Source organism: Siphateles boraxobius, unplaced genomic scaffold (genome assembly GCF_051911475.1).
Source record: "Siphateles boraxobius isolate OS27281-9 unplaced genomic scaffold, OSU_SipBor_1 7, whole genome shotgun sequence".
In the NCBI taxonomy this organism is placed as follows: domain Eukaryota; kingdom Metazoa; phylum Chordata; class Actinopteri; order Cypriniformes; family Leuciscidae; genus Siphateles; species Siphateles boraxobius.
This window is the reverse complement of record NW_027509197.1, coordinates 34,716,638-34,741,385: the sequence shown is the minus strand read 5'-3', so window position 1 is coordinate 34,741,385 and position 24,748 is coordinate 34,716,638. Positions and strand designations below refer to the sequence as shown.

The 24,748-nt window shown below is 37.1% G+C and overlaps 1 protein-coding gene across 4 annotated transcripts in view; it reads left to right on the top strand.

Annotated features, from left to right (window-relative positions):
- The window catches only part of hdac4 (histone deacetylase 4), a 260,715-nt gene that overhangs the window by 222,769 nt on the left and 13,198 nt on the right, over window positions 1-24,748 (top strand). For all 4 annotated transcript variants that reach the window (XM_077215662.1, XM_077215663.1, XM_077215664.1 and 1 more), the window contains 4 exons: window positions 581-700; window positions 2,316-2,413; window positions 18,830-18,948; window positions 21,035-21,168. In XM_077215662.1, coding sequence (XP_077071777.1) covers window positions 581-700; window positions 2,316-2,413; window positions 18,830-18,948; window positions 21,035-21,168 — 471 coding nt within the window. The remainder of the gene's footprint in view (window positions 1-580; window positions 701-2,315; window positions 2,414-18,829; window positions 18,949-21,034; window positions 21,169-24,748) is intronic.

Genomic DNA, 24,748 nt, shown 5'->3' with positions numbered 1-24,748 from the left:
ACAACTTTTAAATTTGATAAATTAAATATTTATAATGCTAACATAACCAGTGGCAAAAGACATGTTTAGATGTATTTTTATAAATATTTAATAAAATGTATTAAAAAAAAAAATTATATATATATATATATATATATTAAAAACTCTGATAGTTTATGGTATGCAGGACAGTCTCGTCTCATCCTGGGCCAGCGGTAGCTTAAAATGACAAGTGGCGTCAAGGCAGAGCTCTGCTGGGGTCATTAGGGTTTCTGGATGCCTTTTAAAATGGCTTTCATTTCCTCCTCTCTGTGGCACGGCTCTTCTGACAGACCTGCCGTTTACGGGGAAGCTGACCGTGACATGCTGTGGCAGACATAAAAAGAGATCAACTCTTAAACTGTCCTCCTGCATCACTGACGGCTCAGAATAGATTTTTACACACTTGTCATTCCAGTGCGAATACACCAGAGTGACGGCATGTCTTTTTTACAGCATCTGATTTTTGCATTGCTTAACCAAATATTGTTGTTTTGAGTAGATTAATGATTACTTTAGGATAGAACAGATGACATGAATTGTTTGTACTGTTGTGCATTAGGATGTTCACCATGGCAACGGGACTCAACAGGCCTTCTACAGTGATCCTAATGTCCTGTATCTGTCTCTCCATCGCTACGATGATGGGAACTTCTTCCCCGGCAGCGGAGCCCCCGATGAGGTGAGTTTCATGTGCCTTTTGACAGTGTTTGATATACACTAATATATGTTCAAAAGTTTGGGGCTGGTAAGATTTTTTTTATGTTTTTTTAAAAGAAGTCTCTTATGCTTCCCAAGGCTGTATTTATTTGATCAACAACAAAAAAAAAACAGAAAAATAACTGTTTTCTGTTTTAATATATTTTAAAATGCTCTTTATTCCTGTGATCCAGCATCATTGCTCTTCAGTGTCACATGATCCTTCATAAATCGTTTTAATATGCTGATTTGCTGCTCAAGGAACATTTCTTGTTATCAATGTTGAAAACTGTTTTAATATTTGGATGAAAACCGGATGCATTTATTTTCACGATTCTTTGATAAATAGAGAACTTTTGTAACAATGCACAGAAAAGTCACTTGTGATACACAATGAAAGTATTATTTTCTTTCAAAGAAAAAAATCTTACTGACTACAAATTTTTGAATTGTACTGTATATCACAGTATGTATGCATTTATTTTGAAACAGATTGAAAAATATAACTTTTTTTCCAGTAAGAGAAACCCTAATTTAACAATAACTTTGATGTATAATCAAAATACAAGGCATACGATGATTCAAAGATACAAAATCAGGTTTAAAGCTGAAAATAAACGGTTTTGGGATTTTGTCAAATATAAAACTGAGAAAACATGGAAAATGTGCTTAATATGCTGCACTGTTTCTATGTTACTAAGAAAATCTGTGTCGTTTATCTTGCGAATTGTTTGCATGGACGATCAGATGCAGATGCTCTTTGAATAATTCTCAAATCCTGGAGAACGTGATCAGAAACCGAAGCTGAAAATTCTGGATGCACTTGGCCGAAAACCAAAAATGCTTTTAGGGCAATAGGGCTATTGCAAACAGCAGCAAGTATACACTACTTCATATAAATTTCATGTTGGCGCGTTATTTTAGCAAGACTTTGCTGTTCCGATATGAGCGGTACATGAGTGGAGCGTTCGCATAGGCCGTGTGCAACTGAGCTCCGCACGTGCATAAAGCAGAATATTGAATATAACGGCTAGAGCGAGAGTGTAACCTGAGCGCTGAACACTGAGGCGCGTGGCAGGATGGCATATATTTTCGGCCGTTTTTCTCTTTCGGCCAAAAAACTGAAAATGCCATTTTATGCCGGTAATTTCCAGCGTCCAAAATTTCGTTGCCTCCCTAATATATGCCCTGTATGGTAGAGACAGTTGTGTTCTTCTTTTCACCTTATTTGACTCCCATTTCTCTCAGTTATAATTAATGCTCATTATCATTAATCTCATAAATCAGCTCCTGCCTCTGAACTAATGAGCGGATTGAAATTGAATTGACTCAGTTGTATCCCTAAATTTTGGTATTAGTCAAAGTCCATTTGGCTTTCAAATAAGACCTCATTACAGTTTAACTCTGGTCGTAATTGTTGGGATTTGTCCTTCATTGGCTCTGTGACATCAGCCTTGATTTAGGAAGTTTGAATGTGCATGATTCATAACACTTGCTCATCTGCTCCAGTAAGACCTGTGCTGGGAGCTTAGTAGACTTAGTACTACACCACATGTTTAATAGAATTGTATTTGTGGCTTGTTTTTGTCTGTCTATAGGTGGGCATCGGTCCAGGCGTGGGCTTTAACGTGAACATGGCATTCACCGGAGGTCTGGAGCCGCCCATGGGGGACACAGAGTATCTGGCAGCATTCAGGTAACATCGTCGCGCATACACCTCTTTTACACCAAAACAAGCCGGACGGTCTACATAAGTGTATTGCAGACTTTGTTTACAAGTATAAAACTGTTAATGTCCCTCAGCATCTTTATGCCATGATGTGCTGACTTTGATGTTGGCGTCAGACGTAATGGAACCATATATTAAATATATTTAATTCTGGGATTTTTTGTTAATAAAATCAAGTTATTTTAAACTGACTCATAGACAAAAGTGTGTGGAGTACTGTAGATTTGTGGTGTCTGCCAACTGCATGTGTATCACATCAACTTTGTTGATTATAATGTTATTTTTCCAGTTAAAAAACTAAAAATTTCTGAAACAACACTGCATACAATATTAAGACTTATTTTAATTGATTGTATCTTTAAAATTAGTGTATTTTGTCCTAGTGCACTGACAGATTTTTACATTTGTTTTAATCATAAAAATAAGTTATAATCGACTGAGAAAATGCATTTATATTTAAAACAAATTTTAATATCTTATGCAGTCATTTAAGTATTTATATACTGTTATAGTATTTATTCATATTTTGAATTAGCTTTCTTTTTTTCAGTTTTTTATTTTAATTTTAGTTGCAGTTTTAGTCATTTTTTACGTGCCTTTTCTATTTACCTTAATTTATTTTTATTTCAGTTGTAGTTTTGAGAATTTTAGTACTTAAACATATTTATTTCACTTTGTTGCCAACATTAGTAGTTTTCAATCAAGTTGTTTTATTTTTATGTTTTTTAATATAATATTTGTATTATTTTAATTTAGATTTATTTTAATAACAGAAACTGATTTTTAATCGTTTTAGTTGACAATAACAACACTAGTGTTTCTTCGCTAGTAAAGTTTTGTTTTAAAGTATTGTTTAAAGGATTTTAAATATTTTTAATGAAAAACAATCAAAAAGTCTAATTAAAAACTCATTCATGGTGACATTATCCCCCCTTAGACACTGGTTATTTGTTCCTGGTTCAAGACCAGCAGGTTTTAGTGTCTGGTGCAGAAGCCATGTTTCTCACGCAGATTTTTTTTGTTGTTGTTAATTTTTCCTCTCTCTTTTTTTGGGAAACGTGCAGAATGAGTCCAGGTTGAGCAGCGGCATCATATTGATTAAAGACACACTTATAACTAGTGCACAGATATATTTTCCTTACTGAGCTTATTATATATTTATTTATTTGAATAGCTATTTACTCCCTCAAACTATTTATTTTACCACCAGCTGCACAGTCAGAGATTTTATGTGGGCACATGTGGCCTGAGAGTGGCCTGTTTAAGGCTGAATTTATCACAAGGCAATGTCCTTTTATTGGATGGGCATGGACTAGCCCAGTGACCTCACAGCCAGTAGAAGGACTGTATTTCACCACTGAATTTAACTCAGAATAGGATGTGATGATTGAGAATGCTGGAAGAGTCTAACAGACTCTTAAGAGCTGTAAGTTTAACACACTTCAGTTTGATCAGCTGGATCAATGAACCTTTTCTTTTTTGGCAGGAAAGACATTAAAAACTATTTCAAAGAGAAGGGCTCTTGTTTCAAAAACCTAGTGAGCTGTTGCTGTTTGAGCATGGAAAAAGTCTGTAAAGTTACAAAGCGCTAGGTCCGGTCCAAATGAAGTTATTCTCTATATCAGTAAGCACTATTTCTGAACTTCCTGAAATGCCTCGGTTGTAGTCTTGAGTTGTCTTTCGGGAACATACACATCACAATATTATTCATTTTAATAATTCCCACCCTAGGCATCTGCAAATAAAGAGGGTGAGGCTTGGTTGAGTTGCGTTAGTAGTGTGTCGAAGCTCGTGGTTACAGTTGACCAATCACAACACACTGGTCCAGCTGACCAATCAGAGCACATTGCGATTTTCGGAAGGAGGGGCTTCAAAGAGACCGGAAATAAAAAGAGAATTACTGATGGACAGGGAAAAGAGGTGCTGCAACAATGAAACAATGTTGTTTTTTTTATTTATTTTTACATTTAAGCATGAAAACCTATTCCAGGAGACCTCAAAAACAAAATCAAGACTGAAAAATGGCATAATAGGTCCCCTGTGACACATTTTATTTTTTGTTTTATATTTTATAACTGGCATTTCTTTAGCATCGTCTGCCATCTTGGATGTCGTCTTTCACTAACTTGTCTCGTCTGTAAAGAATACACGTGATACTGCCTTAAAATTTGGCCAAAATAAGACATGTTTGAATTATTCTGCCTGCTTTTTTGGCATTTGAGTCATTTTCATGCTCCCTTAAAATGAAGGCAGCTCACTAGGTTTTAAAACAGAGCCAAACCAACTCACCGGTTTAATATTGCCAACTAACACACTCATATGACAGCCAAACAGTGTGAAAAGCCCCATTTTCACAGGGATTCTCATGAACGGTAGGTGGTTGTTGGAGAATTGGTGGGAGAATGGTGTCTTGTAACAATTTGTATAAGCGCTGCTCATCCGTTGAACTGTCCCTTTTATCTGTAGCAGGGCTGATGGGAGTCTTTGATGGTGAGCCAGTAAAGCTGAGCCCTATTAGCATTGGTGTTTGGGGCTATTAATAACTCCTTCCCTCACAGTGCGGGCGCACGGCCGATTCGAGATACTCTTTGAAGAGGGGCCTCCGTGCCCAACGCGTTCAGGCTGCTTCGACAGGTAGATGGCTAAAATATGGCCCGCTGCAGGGCGATGGTAAGACAGGATAGTCCTCGCTCATCCCTGTTTTTTTTTTTTTTAAACCAGACCACCTCCCTCTCTTTGACCCAATCAGCCCATCTGTCCGACCGTTGTCGTAAATCTCTCCCCAACACGTCTTCGATAAATTCGCTGCACCTCTCTTCAGTGGCTTTTCCTCTACAGGGTAGGCTCTAAGTGATGCCAGCTGAGTCAGACCCAAGTCTCCCACTGATCTCATCTGCATCAGCACCCATGTTGAGATGCTCCGGTTTGGCCATCGAGAATCAGTCTGATAAGTTTTGTTGAGATCTACCTTTGTAAAGACTTTCACTCGCTTTACGTTGCCATATTACTCAGCTACTCATTGGTTGCCAGCTGTACTCATACACCGGCGCACACCTTCACTCTATCTGTCCATTCATTCTGATTCATCCTCCAGTAGAGACGGCTGCTGGTAACCAGTCATTCTACAATTGCCCTGACAGATGTTGTCGCTCACTTTAGGAGTGCACAATTCCTATTGAAAATCATATTTTAGTTTTTTAAAACACCTTTAATGCAACTTGGCATAAATTATACGACCTAATAAACATTTACAATTATTTTGATTTTGAAATACTGTATATGCATTTTACCCAATTTATTATTCAGCTGATTAGAGACAATTATTCAGTTCAAGTACAGTAATAAAATTTGCAATGAGAGATTTGTTGTGAAACATAGTATCTAAGAAATGTAGAAGCACAGTAAAAAAGTGAAGTTAAATTTTTCAAGAGATTTTTAATAATTTACATTAAAGCAGTTGTCGCTAATTATTTCAAAGTGTGAAAGGTACTATATTTTATCATGTTGTTAAATTACAAATACAATAATTGTAAGTGTAATATTGCAAATATTTTTAACAAAATTACAACTGGAATTTAAATTTGATTAAAAAGTTGTTCCTTAGGTTAAAGATCATGTGGTCATGTTTATTATAATTAATCTGTATTATTATTGATTATTTATTGCAATTATATAGTGTGACCTTAAATAAAATTGTAAAAGAGGGTATAATACAGAAATGTTATTTTAATAGAGTAATGTTGGATGGATGAGATTCATTTCTGAAACAATTCTGTTGAAAATGCCACCGCAGTTGTGGAACGACCCAAGGCATATTTGCGTCAGCGGTTTCCTCGTTCGCGAGAGTATGCGTGTAGCTCAGTAAATATGTAATGCTCTGCTGTTAGAGTTACTGGGGCACCTGAGCCATTATTTTAATCAAATTACATGCAAATCTGCTCATGATTCATTCTGAGTCAAAGGAAACTCCACGTTAAGTGACTCAACCTTTAAACGATCTGTAATCGGTTTGTGTTCATAGTGTAGTTATCTATCCTGCGTCCACCCATGATCCACCCAAATGAGGGGACGTGTCTCACTCCCACTGCTCTCTCTCTCTCTCTCTCTCTCTCTCTCTCTCTCTCTCTCTCTCTCTCTCTCTCTCTCTCTCTCTCTCTCTCTCTCTCTCTCTCTCTCTCTCTCTCTCTGTCTCTCGTGTTTTCTGTCATCAGCTGGTCTTTACAAACGTTTCTCAGCGTTTGATTTAATGATCCCTCGAGACTGTGGAGGGAGAACATAACAGTTCATATATTTCTGTCTACTGCCTTCCTGCTCACGCCATTCTTTCTTTCTTTCCTTCCTTCCTGTTCTCTATAATTTCTGTCACTTATCCTTTATTATTTTTTTCTCTTTTCTTTTGTTTTTGTGTTTTCTTTGTTTTTATTTTTATTGATCATGTCCTTTCTCTTTTTGTTCTTTCTTTCTCTTTTTGTTGATCTTATCTTTCTCGTTTTTATTGTTAATTTATTCTCTTTTATTCAATTGTTTTTCTCTTTGTTTATTTCTTTTGTTTGTATGTTTGTTCAGTTTGTCTTTGTATTTTTGTTCATTCTTTCATTCTATTATTTTTGCTTTTTGTCTTGTTTATTTTTTATTTCTTTATTTTTTACTCTCTTTCTATTTTTCAATTGTGTGTTCTTTTGCTTTTCTGTCTTTTCTTTGTTTGTTCCTTTCTTTTGTTTTTTTGTTTGTTCTTTCTTTTTTTAACCTTATTTTTCTTCTGGCTTTCTTTATTTTGTTTGTTTCTTCTGTGCCTTTCTATCTGACTTTTTTTCTTTCTTCACACTTATCCCTTTCCCTCTTTATGCATGTCTTTTTCCTGGTTACCTTCCTCTTTTTTTCCTCCTCACTCTTCTCCCCCTCCTCTTCCTCCTCAGCGATGTGTATGTGGGCCTCTCGAGACAATACATGCCTTACGGGCAGCACCTTCTTATTTAGACCCAGCCAGTGCCACGTTGCATTTACAGGGGATCAACCCTAGGATGAAGAAAGTAAGGAGAAAAAAGATAAGAAAATTGGCTCTAATGAAAACCAGAAGCCCAGGCACTCTCACCATGAACTTGGAAACAGAAAGGAGAATTGAAGTTAATTCAAACCAGCTCTTCGCAATGCCAGATGACAAGGCTTTGAAGTGCCCCCCTCCCCGCCGCCTTTACTCTTTGCATTCTCGTTTTTTTTTTTTTTTTTTTTTTTTTTTGGACGGGGGAGCGATTGGAAAAGCCTTTGAGACTGATGGATAGCCATGACTAGCATTAACCCTTCACTGCCCTTTTTTTTTGTTTTACAAGTGCATGATCCTTCAGTTCCAAACCGCTCTTGGCATGTTCCAGCTCTGGGATTTGGTGGACCCGTGAGGTGGGATCGGTTTTCGAGAGCCTTGTGGTTCCAGTCCATGTAATTTGTCTCAGTCCATTGCAAGGAAATCTGCGCAGGCTAATGCTAATTACCAGTCATAAATCCTTGCCTCATCTTGCACGTCATGGTTGAGTCTTCCTCGTCTGTGGATACGTTCTCTGTGTGCCCCCCTGGCAAACATGACAGAAAGTTTCCCTGAATAAGCTTTTGGAAGAGGATTCATAGCCAGTGAGTTTCGGGTGAAGCGTATGAGCATCTAGAGAGATGGAGGTTTGCCGTTTGTCTTGCTCATGCCATGGGACAAAGATGTTTCCAGAGTGTTTGTGTGTGAGACAGAAAGATAAAATGCTCGAAACATTGTATATCCCAGACACGCGGTCCTGTACTCTCATGCCAAGCTCCGCTGTCTTCCCACAGACCCCACAGTGAGGCAGATGTGCTGCCACTGGGGAGAAGAGGAGGAGGAGGAGGATGATGATGAAGAGCTTCTCACGCTCTGTAGCCTTGTGTTCCTGAGACTCATAGGCTGTTTTCACACTTGGTTTGATTGTCTGGTCCAAAACCACAGTTTGACAAATTGTGTACCATCTTTGAGTTCACATGAATCCAAATTTTATTGTTTGTTGATGTCTGTCTTTTCTTTGCTTGTTTGTTTGTTCTGTCTTTTAGTTTCTTCGTTCCTTTCATTTGTTTTTGTTCTTCCTTCCTTCTTTTCTTCCTTTCTCGTTTATTCATTCCGCCTTTTGTTTCTTCCTTTTTTCTTCAACAATAGCAGTTAACTTCAAGTTAATCATGATTGCTCTCACACAAATTGTGAGTTCACATAAACCCCAGGCCACCGTTTCAAGCAGGCTCAGGTGCAGTTTCCTGTTGCGCATCAGCCTAATTCACATCAAATGGACTCCACAACACAACCTATGGGTCTGGGTATAGGCCTGATGTTACCACAAAAATAGTAATGCCTCTAAATTAATGTGAAAAAATAATGTCATATTTAGTGGTTATCAGGAAACAGTACTTATTCGATTGCCCATACACTAGCGTTATAAGCTAATCTGTGGTTAAACTAAAACTAATGCTAAAACTGGGTAAATTCGACTATCATGAAAACGCATCCCAGAGAACGGTGGACTCGGTACCCATGTGTTATTTAGCCCTAGGTTCAATTTTGGCCGAAATTGTCCTTTAACACCCGCCAAATGCGGGTAGATTTCAGCTGTGAATTGTATGTATAATAAATATATGTAAATATGTATCTTTTTTTTTATGAAATAATAAACTAAGTGCAGTGTAGTGATATCGATATGTATCTGAAACGCTTCCAATATTCATTTTCCTCAGAATACATACACAATACCAGCTGCACTTTCTCACTCTCTCATCTCTCCAACAGTGAGTTACACACAAACTCGTCTCCCCTCACTCACTCATTTCATTTGCTCCGGATGAATATTGTTGGTGTTACAGGGTTTAAATTTCGGGCATGGGATCGCATGTATTGTGCATAATTTTACTCATTCCCGCAGATTTTTTGCTCGCATATGGAAGTAAAATAATGCCAAATGTTTTTGAAACAAAAAGCCTGTTGAATTGTACTACTTGAAAAAATATATGCATTGCATTAACCCTGCTTGTATTTTAATGCATTGTGTTTTTAGGGCTTGCATTTTTATGGGCTGAAATTTAGCATGCTTGAATATTTAAGCTGTGAATATTTAAATTCAAAACATTTCAAACACATTTTCATTAGTACAATTTTAATAAACCATATTCAACTTTCATATTTCACTTCCAAAATATTCAAACTGATTAAAAATACAACCTATAATATTCAACAGGTGGTTTTCGGTCCCTTTTATTTCGCTGTGCAAATTCGCTTCCACAAATTCAGTGGTTCAAATTCGACAGTAAATTTAACGTTATAATCCAGGAACTGCAGAAAAAGCAGTAGATTACTGAGCATAATCTCCATCTGCTGTTAGTCATCCTCACCAGCAGGGGGTGCAAGCGCGTGTTGTTGACGAAGACCAGAGCAACAGTTAGAGCCATAGACATAATAATATCCATGGTCAGAGCAAGCCATTCATTCATAAAAACTCTTTTACAACAATGTAAGTGTATCTGTGATTATTATGTTTTATGTGAAATTCAGTGTCTTCACGATTAACGTTACTTTTCCTGTGTAGCCTACATGCATCTCTACCGTGAACGAGATTATAATGATATTCCCCCGATGCGGATGTATACAGATCCAATGTTACATTTGAGTTTGACATATCTATTGGTTGTTTAGTTGCCTCAACCTTATATTGTGGCGATTGTGCTGCATGCAGTAGCTACTAGGGTTTCCCTCAATACGTCAGGACTCCCCTGCTGGACTTATAAAACGCTTAACGTAGCTTAATGGACTAATACAGTGATATAAAAGATCAAACTCGCAGGCAAGCAGAAGGACTCAGAATATGAACTTAACGCGCAAAGTTTAAAGCTGCGTGTTTCTCAGTGATACTGGCATAAGTTGGCTTGACATTGGACATTCGCACATTTAGGGACCGTCTCTAAAGTTACATACAACATTGGTATACACGTTTCTAACTTCAATAGCATTTGAAGAGAACGACTTGCGGTCATGAAACCAACTGTAAAGTGTTCATGTAGGTGGTGTCAGGCATAATGCGCAATTTATTCAAATAAATTGAAGTTTGCTATTGAAGTTAGAAACGTTTAGGCCTATCAATGTTACTTTAGAGACGGTCCCTAAATGTGCGAATGTCAAGCCAATTTAACATTTAATTATTTATCCAAAGCAACTTAAGCTACAGTTAAACTAACAATATAGGACAACAATATGAAAGTGCTATGACCCTTCTCAGATTAATCATGTAGCCTATGTAGGAATATTAACATATAGGCATACTTCCCCAATAAGATGTGTTTGGTCTTTTATATCACTGTATTAGTCCATTAAGCTACGTTAAGCGTTTTGTCCTGATGGAAGGGGAATCCTTGAGTATGATGAGGTATTGAGGGAAACCGATTATAATCCTGTTCATGGTAGAAAAAGTTGATAACGTATCCTAACACAGGGAAAGTAACAATGAAGTTAATGAATGAAACATAAACACAGCTTTTGTGCCTTTATCATCTTTTCCGCATATATACTGACCCATATAATCATCACAAAAATCTTAATGCATACTCAATTGTTGTAAATGAGTTTTTATGAATGAATGGCTTGCTCTAACTGTTGCTCTGGTCTTCGTCAACAACACGCGCTTGCACCCCCTGCTGGTGAGGATGACTAACAGCAGATGGAGATTATGCTCAGTAATCTACTGCTTTTCCTGCAGTTCCTGGATGTCAACAGTGAATTTACTGTCGAATTTGAACCACTGAATTTGTGGAAGCGAATTTGCAAAGCGAAATAAAATGGACTGAAAACCGCCTGTTGAATATTATAGGTTATATTTTTAATCAGTTTGAATATTTTGGAAGTGAAATATGAAAGGTGAATATGGATTATTAAAATTTTACTAATGAAAATGTGTTTGAAATGTTTTGAATTTAAATATTCGCAGCTTAAATATTCAAGCATGCTAAATTTCAGCCCATAAAAATGCAAGCCTTAAAAATACAATGCATTAAAATACAATGCATATTTTTTCAAGTAGTACAATTCAACAGGCTTTTTGTTTCAAAAACATTTGGCATTATTTTATGCCAAAGCACTAAATTCAGTTATTTTCCGCTGCTTATTGCGCGTAAACGGTCAAATACACACACAATAATGTCAAAATGCTGGTATTGGCGAGTATTCACTTAAACGAATTCAGTTATGTTTTAAATGAACGTAAACAGTTGACAAAGAAAATGCTTTAGTAACAGTTAATGGGCATGTGTGTTAGGTCTTAAAGTGACAGCAGCCTAATATACCTGCTGCCAAATTATGAGATGATATTAAAATATCTATATGGCAGCTTTCCCCCATGGTATCAATGTCGAAATTGTGGCCAGTGAAAATGCTGATTCGCTAGTAACCTGGAAAACCACTAGCATCTGTGTCTGGTGAGCAAAAAAGTTAATGTCAAGCCCTGCATATTTAATACAAGAAGGAACTAACATTTTTGTTAATCGTCCAAGGTGCAGCCATATTAGCAGCCAAAGCTGATCATCTCAAATTGGCTAAAAATATTTAGCCTGGCCAATATCTCTGTCTGTTTGGAATTACATGTTACGTCAGCTTGCAAATTTCTAACAACGTTTTATTTGACAGCATAACTTTGAGTATTTATCCTCCTATTTCGTCCTTGAATTTAACTGCATCGATAGTGAGAGAATCCAGACCTTTGGTTTTTTTTCACTTGTGTCATTAGTGAATGTAGAGCCCAAACCGCAGTCTGCAGAGATCCTCTCTGCGTGCTGTCATTTACTGATCTGACTGTCAAACGGATGGTCCGCTGGATCTGAGGGGGCCTCTACATGCGAGTTCTGGAGGAATGTGATACTGTGTTCAGGTGCAGTGTGTGAGGCCATGAACATTTCCCAGCGGCCATCTCTGTGAAGGGTGAGCTCATTGCTGATGAGAGGTGCAGAGAATGATGCATGTTCAGTATTCAGTATAAGGACTGCATTCGCTGTCATAATGGACAGGGGTTCTACGGTCATGGAAAAATAGGAATTTTAAAATGGTGTTTTTCCAGGCCAGATCATGTAAATAAGTAAAAAGCCTTCAAATGTTCTGTATTGTTCACATTCACAATGAGCCTTTTGGGGAGGAATTCTGACTTTTTTAGTGTAGTTAATATGGTTATCAGGCTTTCTGGTATTGGATATTTAATTTCTGCATATTTTTGCATTTAGATTACCTTTGCGGTCTTCAAATTCTCACTTAAAAATTAAATAAATAAATAATCACTTGTAATTTGATAACTGATGTCATCTTTAACAAACCTCAGAAATTATACATTTTTGAATGTCCTTTTTTGTGATGTTGTGATTCCTAATTTCACTGTTAAAACATGGCATTTAAAACGTGTGTGTGTGTGTGTGTGTGTGTGTGTGTGTGTGTGTGTGTGTGTGTGTGTGTGTGTGTGTGTGTGTGTGTGTGTGTGTGTGTGTGTGTGTGTGTGTGTGTGTGTGTGTGTGTACAGTAGTCAACATTTGAAGTGGATCAAAAAAGTTCTTCAAAGTTGTCCTAAGATGAGAACGGGTACTGCTCATCTTTGATTAAAGGTTTTGTTCCACTTCAAATGTTGACTACTGTGTATATATATGTGTGTGTATATATCGATTTTTTTTGTTATTTTTTTTTTGTTATAGTATACAACTGTATTTTCAGCCAATTATTGGTTCTCGGCCATGAAATTACTATCAGTCTGCATTTTTACATCAGATGTCAATCCAATTAAATAACAAGATAAATCATATGAACATTCATTAGTCAACAAGTGTGGGAACCCTGAATGGGCAACAGAGAAGAGAGCTGAAGAAAAGACTTTAAAATTGCATCCGAATGAATCTAGATACTTGTATTTGCGTGTCTGTGAGTGTGTGAGAGTTAGGCGTAACAGTCCAAGTCTGGAGCAAACCCATCAAAGGTCAAAGGGATTTGGCAGAGGCCCTATCATCTTGTGAGAAATGAGTCCTCGGCTTCTCATCTGCGTGTCCTGCTCTGGAGCCTGACGCCGGGTCTCAGTAAGACTCACACAGGAGCTCCTTGAGGAAAACATCCCATAAGACCTGCAGAAATGAGTGAGGTTTAAGAGAGAGGGGCCACTCGCTGGTTCAGCGATGCTGTTGGTCTTCAAAGTGGCGTGGTGTGATTTGATTTGTGTTCGTTGTGTGTCTGTGTGGTCTCGCCAGTGATTAATCCTGCTTTTTTTGTGGCAATTGGATTGAAATGCAGGAATGATCATATCCGTCAGCAGAAGCGGCTATAAAGCAGCCAAATAAGCTGACAGTCAGCAGAGACAGGAGTTTGGATGGCTCCCACTCGGAGCAGGATGCCACTACGTACTTTAGCTCGTAAATCAGCATCCAAGGCCTAATTAGTAAAGCTCTTTTTCATCTCCGCATCAACGCTGTCTGATTCATGAGCACAGGGGCTTTAAAGAAGACTTTTCCACACGGGCTTGATAATTGATCATGCGGTTTTTATAGAAGAGGCGCGGTTTTTTTTTTGTGGCGGGGAATGTGATGATGCGAGCACTTTTGGCGGGCGCCTGAAGCTTCTGAACATCAAAGTGGAGAACGGAAAAGGTTCTGGCCACACGCCCGCTCTGCTGCTGTCGTACCGAGGACCCCTCTGTGAGTCTGCGGCTGCCCTGCGAGTGCCTGTGGCATGTGTGGAGCTTTGATTTGCCCAGGGCTTGACTGGAGGAAGGCTTTATGTGGGCGCACTACTGCTGTTTCTGGCGAGCTAGGAGGCTCTCGATGTGAGATGTCACCTGTGATGGAAAGCTCAGCCTTTTTTTTTTTTTTTTTTTGCTGTGTTAGTGAATAAAGGTTTCATTAGTAGACGTTTTAGACGTTTAAAGGATAATTCAGCCAGAAAGGAAAATTCATTCATTTGCTCACCATCATGTACATCAAACATGTAAAAAATCATTTTCAGTGGATTTAATAAAGGCCTCAAAAGTGTGTGTAAAAAAAAATAAAAGTACTTATATGTACATACAGCTCACTGATCATTTTCCAGGTGTTCTGTGATATTTTAACAATTACACAGTAAAATTATGCCGGAAATGCATCTTTTACTTTGTTGCGTGGAGGAAGCAGGTGAAATTTTCCACCACCTACTGGACAGAATCATGAAGCACTGGATGGTGCACTGGAGAGCAGCAGTAACCTGCACAATTATACTGGACAGTCACTTGTCACAAATATTGGGTTTTCACTTGTCATAGCGCTTGGACAATGATCAGTGAGACTTTTTTGCCAGTCACTATGTGCTTCCATTATATTGAATTCACCAAACCAGATATTCATTAAAATGTCTCCTTTTGCAGAAGCAGCTTTATTTACTTTATTCTAATAATGTTATACACTTTTAAATGTAATCTTTAGCAAATTGTGAAATGAATATCCATATTTCATCCAATGCATTATAATATTGTGACGCCTAAATTCACTTCTAGCGTTTAAAATGATTGATTTTAGATCTGAATGTTTCGTTTTAATAGGGGGGAGGTTGGGTTGTTGTTGTTTTTGTTTATTTAGACAAAATAGTGTAGAATTTTAACATTGACAGTATATATCAACATTTTTGCTTCTTTTTTTAGGGAAATAATTTAATCTGTTAAAATCTGTTAGTCTGTTAAATGTAATCTTTAGCAAATTGCAAAAATGAATATCCAATTTCCATCCAGTTCATTTTAATGCTAAGCTGCCTAAATTCACTTGTAGCATTTAAAATAATATTTTAATGTTCTGGGTTTCTTTCATATTTAATCATTTTAATAATTCATTTAGTGTTGACAGTTCCGCCGAAACGTGGAATGAAAATGATTTTTTTGGCCCGTTATGTCAGCCAGAATTTTAATATCGGTGCATGCCTAACCTCTACACATCTTTTTTTTTACTATTTGATCTTGCAAGTTTTTATTTTCAACCACTGTTTTAAGGATCTCAGCATGCACCAACACGAGTCACTGTTGACTCTCAAAATAGTATCAAGCAAGCTTGTTTTCACTTAGCAGCTGGCCACACAGACACCACTACGCTTTCCCAGACAACACTGAAAACACTGCGTTCCCATTGCAGCCGTGTGATGACATTTCAGCCGCTTTTCTGTGACGCAAACCCTGTTGGACTCTCAAAGCCTTCTGTCATCCTTTCTGAAACCTTTAGACCTCCAGTAAGTCAGGCAGTGCAGTCAGCTGGGCTCGGTGTTGGGCGCAGGGTGTAATTGAGGTGAGGTTAGGTACTTTAAGATGGAAAATATGAGGCACAGCTGTGGACTTTGGCCATCTTAGGAATTGGACATTTTCCCCACCTTCGGCCAGAGGACAAGTGTCATATTCCAGAGGCAAGTGAAGTTCCAACCAGAGACGAAGTATATTGTGCAACTACAGTTAATGCAATGCGAAATAGCAGTGTGTGAAAGAAACCTCCCTGCTAGGAACATACATGAGTCATGCCATGTCTAATAATTGATTTTTATTTTTTAAGGAATTTTGAGTAACCCATGTTAGAGGTAGGCTGTGTCATGCGAAGGGGATATGTTGAATTATTGAGGGATATTTAAACAACTAACATTTTATACAATTTAAATAAAAAAATAATTTAAAAAATACTCATTACGTAAATGATTATATATATATATTTTTATATATATATATATAACCGCTGTGTTGTGTGTGTGTGTGCATATATATATATATATATATATATATATATATATATATATATATACACACACAGTATATATAATTATTTATTATAAAATTAAAATGAACTTTTATTTCATTTATATATATATATATATATATATACTCTATATAATATATATAAAATATATTATATACATTGTTTAAGATTACCACTGAATTAATGAATGAAATGTTTTCCCAAAAAGGCATCGATGTTGTAAATTGTTTTTGGGGTAAGTTGTGCCAGTGGTTCAATCAACTAATAGTGCAGGAAATCTACAATAAAGTGCAGGAAATTACAAATAATGTTAGTATTCAAAATGCTGAAAATTATTTCACTGCAATCAAATACTCTGAATATTAAATTCTTTCCTTGTTGTATTATAAATAAGGATCTTGAATAGTGTTCAGCAAATTAATGGGACGTTTGATGGGACTGTGCATTAGTATTTTTTTCTAGCTTATGTTAATATTAGTGCTGGCAAATCGATTAATCTAACTTAAAAGTTTGTTTTTACATAATGTTTCTGTGTGTATGTATATTATTATATTTATATATTTTAGTGCTCTCAAATCGATTAATCGCATCCAACATAAAGTTTGTTTATATAATAAATGTGTGTGTATATGCTGTTACACACATGCTTAATTTGTGTGTGTGTATATATATATATTATATCATAATTATTATATAATATAATTTATATAAATAAAATATATATAGTATAAATTAAATACAAATATAAATTTACTTTGACATGCAAAACAGTTTTTAGCATAATCACTTTTGTCATGTGCATCTTTTAAGCTTTCTAAATACAGTATATGGTCACATGACACAGACTGTTAGATCAGGCAGATGACGCATCTTACCCCACTCTCCCTCACACCATAAACCTCTACTGCATCGAATCTTTATTAAAAGTCATGGAAATGAAGCCTTACACAAATCAAGTCTGTAACGTCAACTACACCTACACTTGTGCAAAGAGCGCCAAGCCTCCCGCCCCACCAAGCCCAGTTATATATCCAATTTCTCCAGCTGCAGTTCAGAAAGAGAAATCTGTCGTCTTAATATAGCCTCACAGCTGTGAGCCCAGAAGGAATGCAGGGCCTGGCCGCAGTCATAAACTCAAAGTCAGAATATCCTCCGCCTAATCAATGTGCGTGTCGTCTTCATCCAACGTGAGCTTTGATGACCCTTACAGCCCGACCGGCATTGCCAAGACAAACGCAATCGGAGGGTGCGTGCGTGTGCATATGCATGGATGTGTGTGTCATGTGCCTTACAGACAGAACGGCTGGGATTGTTTTCACGGCATGCACACACCCCAGTCATGTTGTCTTACGATCTCTACTGAGTCCAACGGCTGTCTTTGCAACAGGCAATCTTGGTTTAGGAATCGAGACTTTACCACAGAATGAGCCGTTAAAACCACGTTCGTCCCGTGAATCATACTGAATCTAGCCTTGTTTCTTTGAATTAAATGTCTCCCATGATGGCAACTGGTTTTTGGGGGAGTTTGGACTATATTTAACATACAATTGCAATGCTTTGGGTTGTTTGCCATGAATGTTTAAAGGAGTTGTTTACAAAAAAATGGTCATCGTTTATGTCATTCAATCCCTGTATTATTTTATTCCTGCTTTCTGTTTTCAAAGACTTGTGGAGTCATACAATAGCTTTAACTGAAAATTAAGACACTGATAATTGTGCTTAAAATGTGTTGGTCACCATTGACTTTTATTGTATGGGGGGATAGAGCAGATATAACATTCTGTTATACGGTTGTTTCTTCGACTTTTATGTTCCAGAGATTCACATTTTTCATTTTGTTAAATGAAGATCACGTTATAAACTTTAGTCTTGGAAACTTTATACCATGTACTCATTTATTGTTTCTACTTTTCAGATGCCTTTTATTTATAGACTTTATTGTATTACCCTTGTCCCAAACACAGAAAACATGAAAATCCATCATAAAAATACTTTTTGTACATTTAAAACTATTGTAATCTAATCAAAGAGTGAATGTCAAAAAACAATTAATATTTATTGGCACGTTTTGCAGTGTCATTTCCACAACACTGAACAATGTTTCCCCTAATAAAGCAAGGTAGATATCACTTCTGAACAGACGATATTGTGTACTTTCCAGTCCAATTGTCAAATTATCTAAGAACAGTGAAAATATTATTTAATTGTCTGTATATAGAAGACATAAAATGATAAATGCTAATTAGTCTTAGCAAGACAAAGGATTTGGTTAAAATGTCATTTCCACCACCAATTCCATCACAGAATGCTATTAAAAACAATACATAAAATGTGAGAGGGTGGAAATGGCACTGTGGTGGTATTTATATTTTTATTTTTATTTTCAATTAAAAAGTTCACATGTGATTCATGTTATCCTCTAATGGACATTGTTATTATTTCTATGTCCAGAGGGAAAAAAGTACCTATAGTTGCATCTAACATCTAAAAAATATCTCCACCAAAGAAAGCAAATAATAAAGAGTTGGGGAAAAATGACGGTGAATAAATGACGACGTTCGTTTTTTGGCTGAACTATTCCTTTCCGGAACTCATGTGGTCTTGTTTTTGTCTTTTTTGCAGGACGGTGGTGATGCCTATTGCGAATGAGTTCGCTCCGGACGTGGTGCTGGTTTCTTCAGGCTTCGACGCTGTGGAGGGGCACCAGCCACCTCTGGGAGGATACAAACTCACGGCCAAATGTAAGTGTTCTGCGTATCCATGTACTTAGGAAAATTCTAGTGGAATGAAGCGGTTCAGAGCAAAAAGATGAGTCATTGACATGGAAGTCAGCCTTTGTCCCACTCCTCTTTCTCTCTCTCTCTCTCTCTCTCTCTCTCTCTCTCTCTCGCGCGCTCATTTCTCATGTCTAAAAGCTTTCATTTCAGGCAAATATATCATGTGCTAATACCACAAAAACAAGAGACCACACTCTTGTGTGCTAAATCTAATCCCTGAAGGGAGGGATTGTACCAGTCATCCTGTCTCATACTTGCAGATCACTGATGTTTTTCCTTTATTTTTTTCCCCCCATTTGTGCATAATATCAAGATGGCATTCCAGGCTTGTTTCTAAATCAAACATTTAATGATTATACAGCACTTGTTATTGGGGTCCAAAAGGCTGCTTTTATCCTGTTAGAGGGATCATGAGGCCAGCTCTTGTAGATTACATCTCCTGGTGAAAGCTGTCCATGTCAGTGCTGGAAACGCAAAGTAGAAACACTGTTTGCTTAAAAAAATTGCCCAGAGTCTAAAGTTAGACAGGTTGTACAGTCTGAATTTGCACCATTCTTGCATCTAAAAGTGAACTTTAAATCAGATTCATTCCATCTGCTGATCTAAGATTGATTCGATCTGTGCCGGCGTTTGTTTTTCATTTTTCTGCTTAACCTAAAGGAATAAGTCACCCAATAATTATTCCTGACGTTATGCTCTCACCGTTTTTGAAAAAAGGACGAAAAACAAGGCCACAATATTTGTACGCCATATGTCAAGTCTGAATGAAACACATTTTTATTGGCTTATCTTCCTCTACAAGAGCTCATAAAAGTCTCAAAATCAAATGTGGTGAATAATGTGAAATTCAATTTAGACTAGTTTCACCAAGTTTGGCATCATTGACAGCAAACACCATTGGTTTTTGTTTGTCATTACTGAACATGGTGTGACAGTTTGAAGAACTTTTTCATGAAATGGAGTCATAAATAACAGGGTTTTTTTCCTACAAAAAGGTACCATATGACTTCAGGAGACTTGAAATATATAGTGCCCGTGTCGTACAGTCTACGTTTATGATGGTTTTTGGAGTGGACTTAGTCACGATGAACTTTCATTGTGTGGACAAGAGCTTCGTAAATATTCTCCAAATTCAAAGATAACGCGTTTGGAACGACACAAGGATGACTGATAATATTCCTCTCCACCAGAACTCACAAATTTCAGGTTCAATTTATATATGCCACGTTTTTTTCAACATTGACTGCAAATGCCATTAGTTCTTGCATGTCATAACTGATTTGAAGAAGAATTAGGTTTTTCAGTGAATTACATCTTACAAAGCTATTGAAAAACTTCAGAAGACTTTGTACAGACTTTTACTATGCTTTTTGGGGTGGAAGTGGTCACAATGAATTGTCGTTGTACGGGAAAGAGCAGAGTAAACATTCTTCAAATGTCTCCTTTTGTCTTCCCATACATAATAACAGCATAAAACTTTGGAACGTCACGAGGGTGCATAAATAATGACATGTTGTTTTGTGTTGGGAGTACCATTCCTTTAAGAATGATGTGCACATAATTATTCAGAGTAGCTGCGGTTCTGGTGCAATTTGTGTTGCATTTGATATGTTGCATAAAGTTTGCATCAGGTTCTCAGTGGTTGACCTGTACTGGACGGTTCCTTCTCTTATGGACTGCAGACATGTTGAAGAACATTCCATTGGACCATGTCATGCCAGTAAAGAGTTGAAACTAAATAAATTCATCTAGGATGGCCTTGAATGTGATTCTTTGGGGAAGGGAGGTATAGTCGGATACATATATTCAAACAAAGATCAAAAGATGCCTGGAGCCAAAAAACTAAGCCACATTTATTAAAATTAAACCTGCCTCGTATTATAGGTTTAGTCCCAGTAAATCCAGAGTGTCGTCTTTTTAACAGAGAGAATGTGATGTAATACTGTCCCCCTCTTCTTCTTTTTTTTCTTCATCTCTGATTCCTTTGATCAAAAGCCAGCCACTGGTTTCTATAACCCCCTCTTGTATTTCCTGTCTCCCCCTTTGGCAGGTTTTGGCTACCTGACCAAGCAGCTGATGGGACTGGCCGGCGGCCGGCTGGTGCTCGCGCTGGAGGGGGGTCACGACCTCACCGCCATTTGCGATGCCTCCGAAGCATGTGTTTCTGCTTTACTTGGAATCGAGGTAAGAGCAGACTGGAGATCAGACGGGGAGGGTAACTCAGGGATGGACGGGGCTTTATGAATGGAGGGAAACATGATGGGATTTTACAGAATGACAACATCCTCCAATATTCAATATGGATTTTATATCCAGCTGAGCCAGTTTTTCGGGTTGTACTTGTCTTGAGAGAAAAATTGATAGTTTTAAAGGTGAAGTTATTTCTGCAGTACTAATGACACTGAACAGAAGTGGAAAAATAATGGCTGTTTCAAACCGTTTCACTCTTTCATTAATTTGACAAACTGTTAGTAATCTGTTAGTTCCACTTCACTCACCACATTATTTAAACAAATGATGTTATCAATGATGCCATTTGATGCAACAGACATTACGAACTCAACATATCTACACTCCAGTTTCCTGTAAAAAAAAAATATATATATATAAATATAATGTATATGTGTGTGTCAAATTAATTAATTGCAATTAATCGCATGTAACATAAAAGTATGTTTATATAATATATGTGTATGTGTATATACTATATATGTGTGTGTGTGTGTGTGTGTGTGTGTGTGTGTGTGTGTGTGTGTGTGTGTGTGTGTGTGTGTGTGTGTGTGTGTGTGTGTGTGTGTGTGTGTGTGTGTACTGTATATACACATACACACACACATACAGTATATATGTGTGTGTACTTGTTTTATTTCATATAGAATTTATTTTTACAAGAAACTGGAGTGTAGACAGGTTGAGTGTGTAATTTATTTATTTGTATTATTAAATTAATAATAATAACAATAATAAATGAAATAGTAACTAAACTCCATTTTCCTGCAAGAAATAGTATATATACTCAACTAATATTATACATATAGTTTATAATATATATGATTATTTATAAGTGGAGTTTAGTTATTTTTTTTATTATTAAGATTTCCTTGAGACACAATTGCAGCAAATATTTTTTTTTTTTGTTAAATAACCAATTTTAAGCGTTCCTGTGCACTCTTAGCAGTTGATCTATGCTGGACATTGTGTTGAGTCAGGGTGACATCTTTAGCCGTTACACCTTTTCTCGCTGTGTCACACTTCGTGAATTTTGTGTTGTTAAAAAAAAGTCTGAATTTTACAAAAGAATCCCATCATGTGTCTTGTAGCTGACTTAAAGAGCGAGTCTTCTGCATAGCAGTTCTGCATACTGATAACTGGCCAAACTGGGCAAGTGAATGTTCCCTCAGCTGAGCTGAAGCTCTTTTTTTTTTTTTTACTGGCCCTGAGCCTTGTTCTCAAGCCCTGTCCTCTGTCCTCCCACCCAGCTTTTGTATAGGGTGTCACAGACTAGATGTTTGTCAGGGTGTGTGTTTAGCAGCTCTCCCTTTGTGCTGGCCAGCCACCAAGGTTCAGCTGACGCAGTCAAAGTGCAGTCTGAGGGTGGGAGTGAAAGAATAGCGAACGGTTCACTGTCCGCACATGGAGAAACAAGACAAATGAAGCTTTAGGGCGTCATTTATCCACTTGTCTCTGTGTCAGAGGGAGAATGATTTTTTTTTATGTTCCCATCTCTCATCTTCACTGCTATTCTTTCTCTTCATCTTCTTTATTCAGGGCCTTTCCTTTCTCTTTCTAAATCAAACACATTCTCATTTTGGCTCTGCTTTGCTGTCTAAACAGCAGCCTAAATGAACCTCATAAGTGATTTGGAAAACTTTACATAGACATCAACTTATTGCATCCATCCTCAATTGATTTCAATAGCATTTGGCATTGGCATGTTGCTAAGCTAAAGATGTGATAAAACTACATAGCACAACCAAATGTTGGACCTGTGATGCCATAAAATGTTGCCTGTGTTGGCAGCTCATTATCTTCATTCTTTTTTGGAGATTTTGTGTTCTCGGTCTCTTCCAGAGAAGGCTCTCTTGCACTGTTTGACGTGACAGACAACTAGTTGTCCAGTCTGATCCCTTTTTCCTTTCACTCGGCACAGGTTTATAGAGGGTGCGGTTTATTCTGAAAATGTATTGGTGTGAGTTTGTTTAAAGAATGCAGTTGTCACTCCCATAAATAACCGTACCGTGTGTGAACGTAACCGTATTAAGGACTCAAATACAGGACACACAACTGTACACTGCTGTTGTGTGAACATGGCCTCTGACTGGTAAACAAGGTTATTATGTTCCTTCTGCTATTTAGGGATACAATATATCCTGCTTCCTTCTTAATAGGCTCACCTTGGGTTTCTGATCACGCAAGAGTGGCATTGACGAGTAAATGTAGTAAAGCATTGATGATAAATCCTGAAAGTCAAATACATTGTTTTATCAAAACGCAAAATTTGATCCTCCATGGTATGTGCCCTTTATAAAATTGAGATTAAAGAAATAGAATTAGAAAACAAAGGACAGATAACAGGGACTACTGCAGCTCCATGTGTGAAATAGTTTTTGTTTCGTTTAATACATGCTTTAAATATGTTTTATTCTTAAGAATTAATAGAGGCCTGATGTTGACTTCAGAGAAATAGTCATATTTTGTCTATGATTCGTTTGACAGAATTGCATACAAAAATAGTTTTAAGTGAATTGACAGGCCTTCGGATATCAGAAATTGTGTGTATTTTGAGAGAGAGACGATGTGGCACATCCTTACAGAGTTGGCTTCTATTGGTTAAGGAGAGAACCTGTTGAAAGCATCCATGCAGACGCATTGAGCCTTTAAAACACGATCCCAGCCTATGTGGATCCCGACATTTACACTTGTGCTGAGTTTATACGGCTTCCTTAGAGGCTAGCTTAGCTGAGCGCTGGGAGTTAGTGTTCAGAGCAGGGCTCAATCATTTTGCCACTCTTACGGTCAGATGAGAGGACGGGCCTCATTCCTGGTGTTATTGAAGCTCTAGAGACAAGCCTGTAAATACATTCCTGGAACAGTAAAAGTAAGCTGTCTCCATTTCTGGGGATGAGAGGAAAATAAACAGGATAATAAAACAAGGTGATTGTGGTTGTGTGCTCTCCTTGATTTCTGCACCAGAAATTAGACTTATGTTAGTTAGTTGGTTCTGTTACTATTTGACACTTTTGGTATGCTACAGAAATTTCAGATGTTATAACAGTAAATACAGTAACATTATAAAATATTATAACAATTTAAAATAAATATATTTTTTAAATCAGCATCATTACTACAGTCTTCAGTGTCACATGATCCTTTAGATATCTTTCTAATATGCTCATTTGCTGCTCAAGAAAGTTTCTTATTATTATAAATGTCATTTGTGCTGCTTAATATTTTTGTGGAAACTGTAATGCATTTTTTTCAAGATTCTTTGAAAGTTTAAAAGGACAGCATATTTGAACTACAATTTTATTTGTAACAACGTAAAAGTCTTTACTGTCACTGTGTCCTTGCTGAGTGCAAGTTTTAATTTAGTTGAAAAAGTCATACTGACCCCAAACTTTTGAATAGTAGTGTAGATTTTGCTGGATGTTTTAAATTAAATTGTATATATATTAAAAAATATTTTTGTAAAAAAACATCACAAAAGTTCACAAAACCATGTGCACAACTTTTTTTATTTCTAATACCTGCCTTACGCAATCAA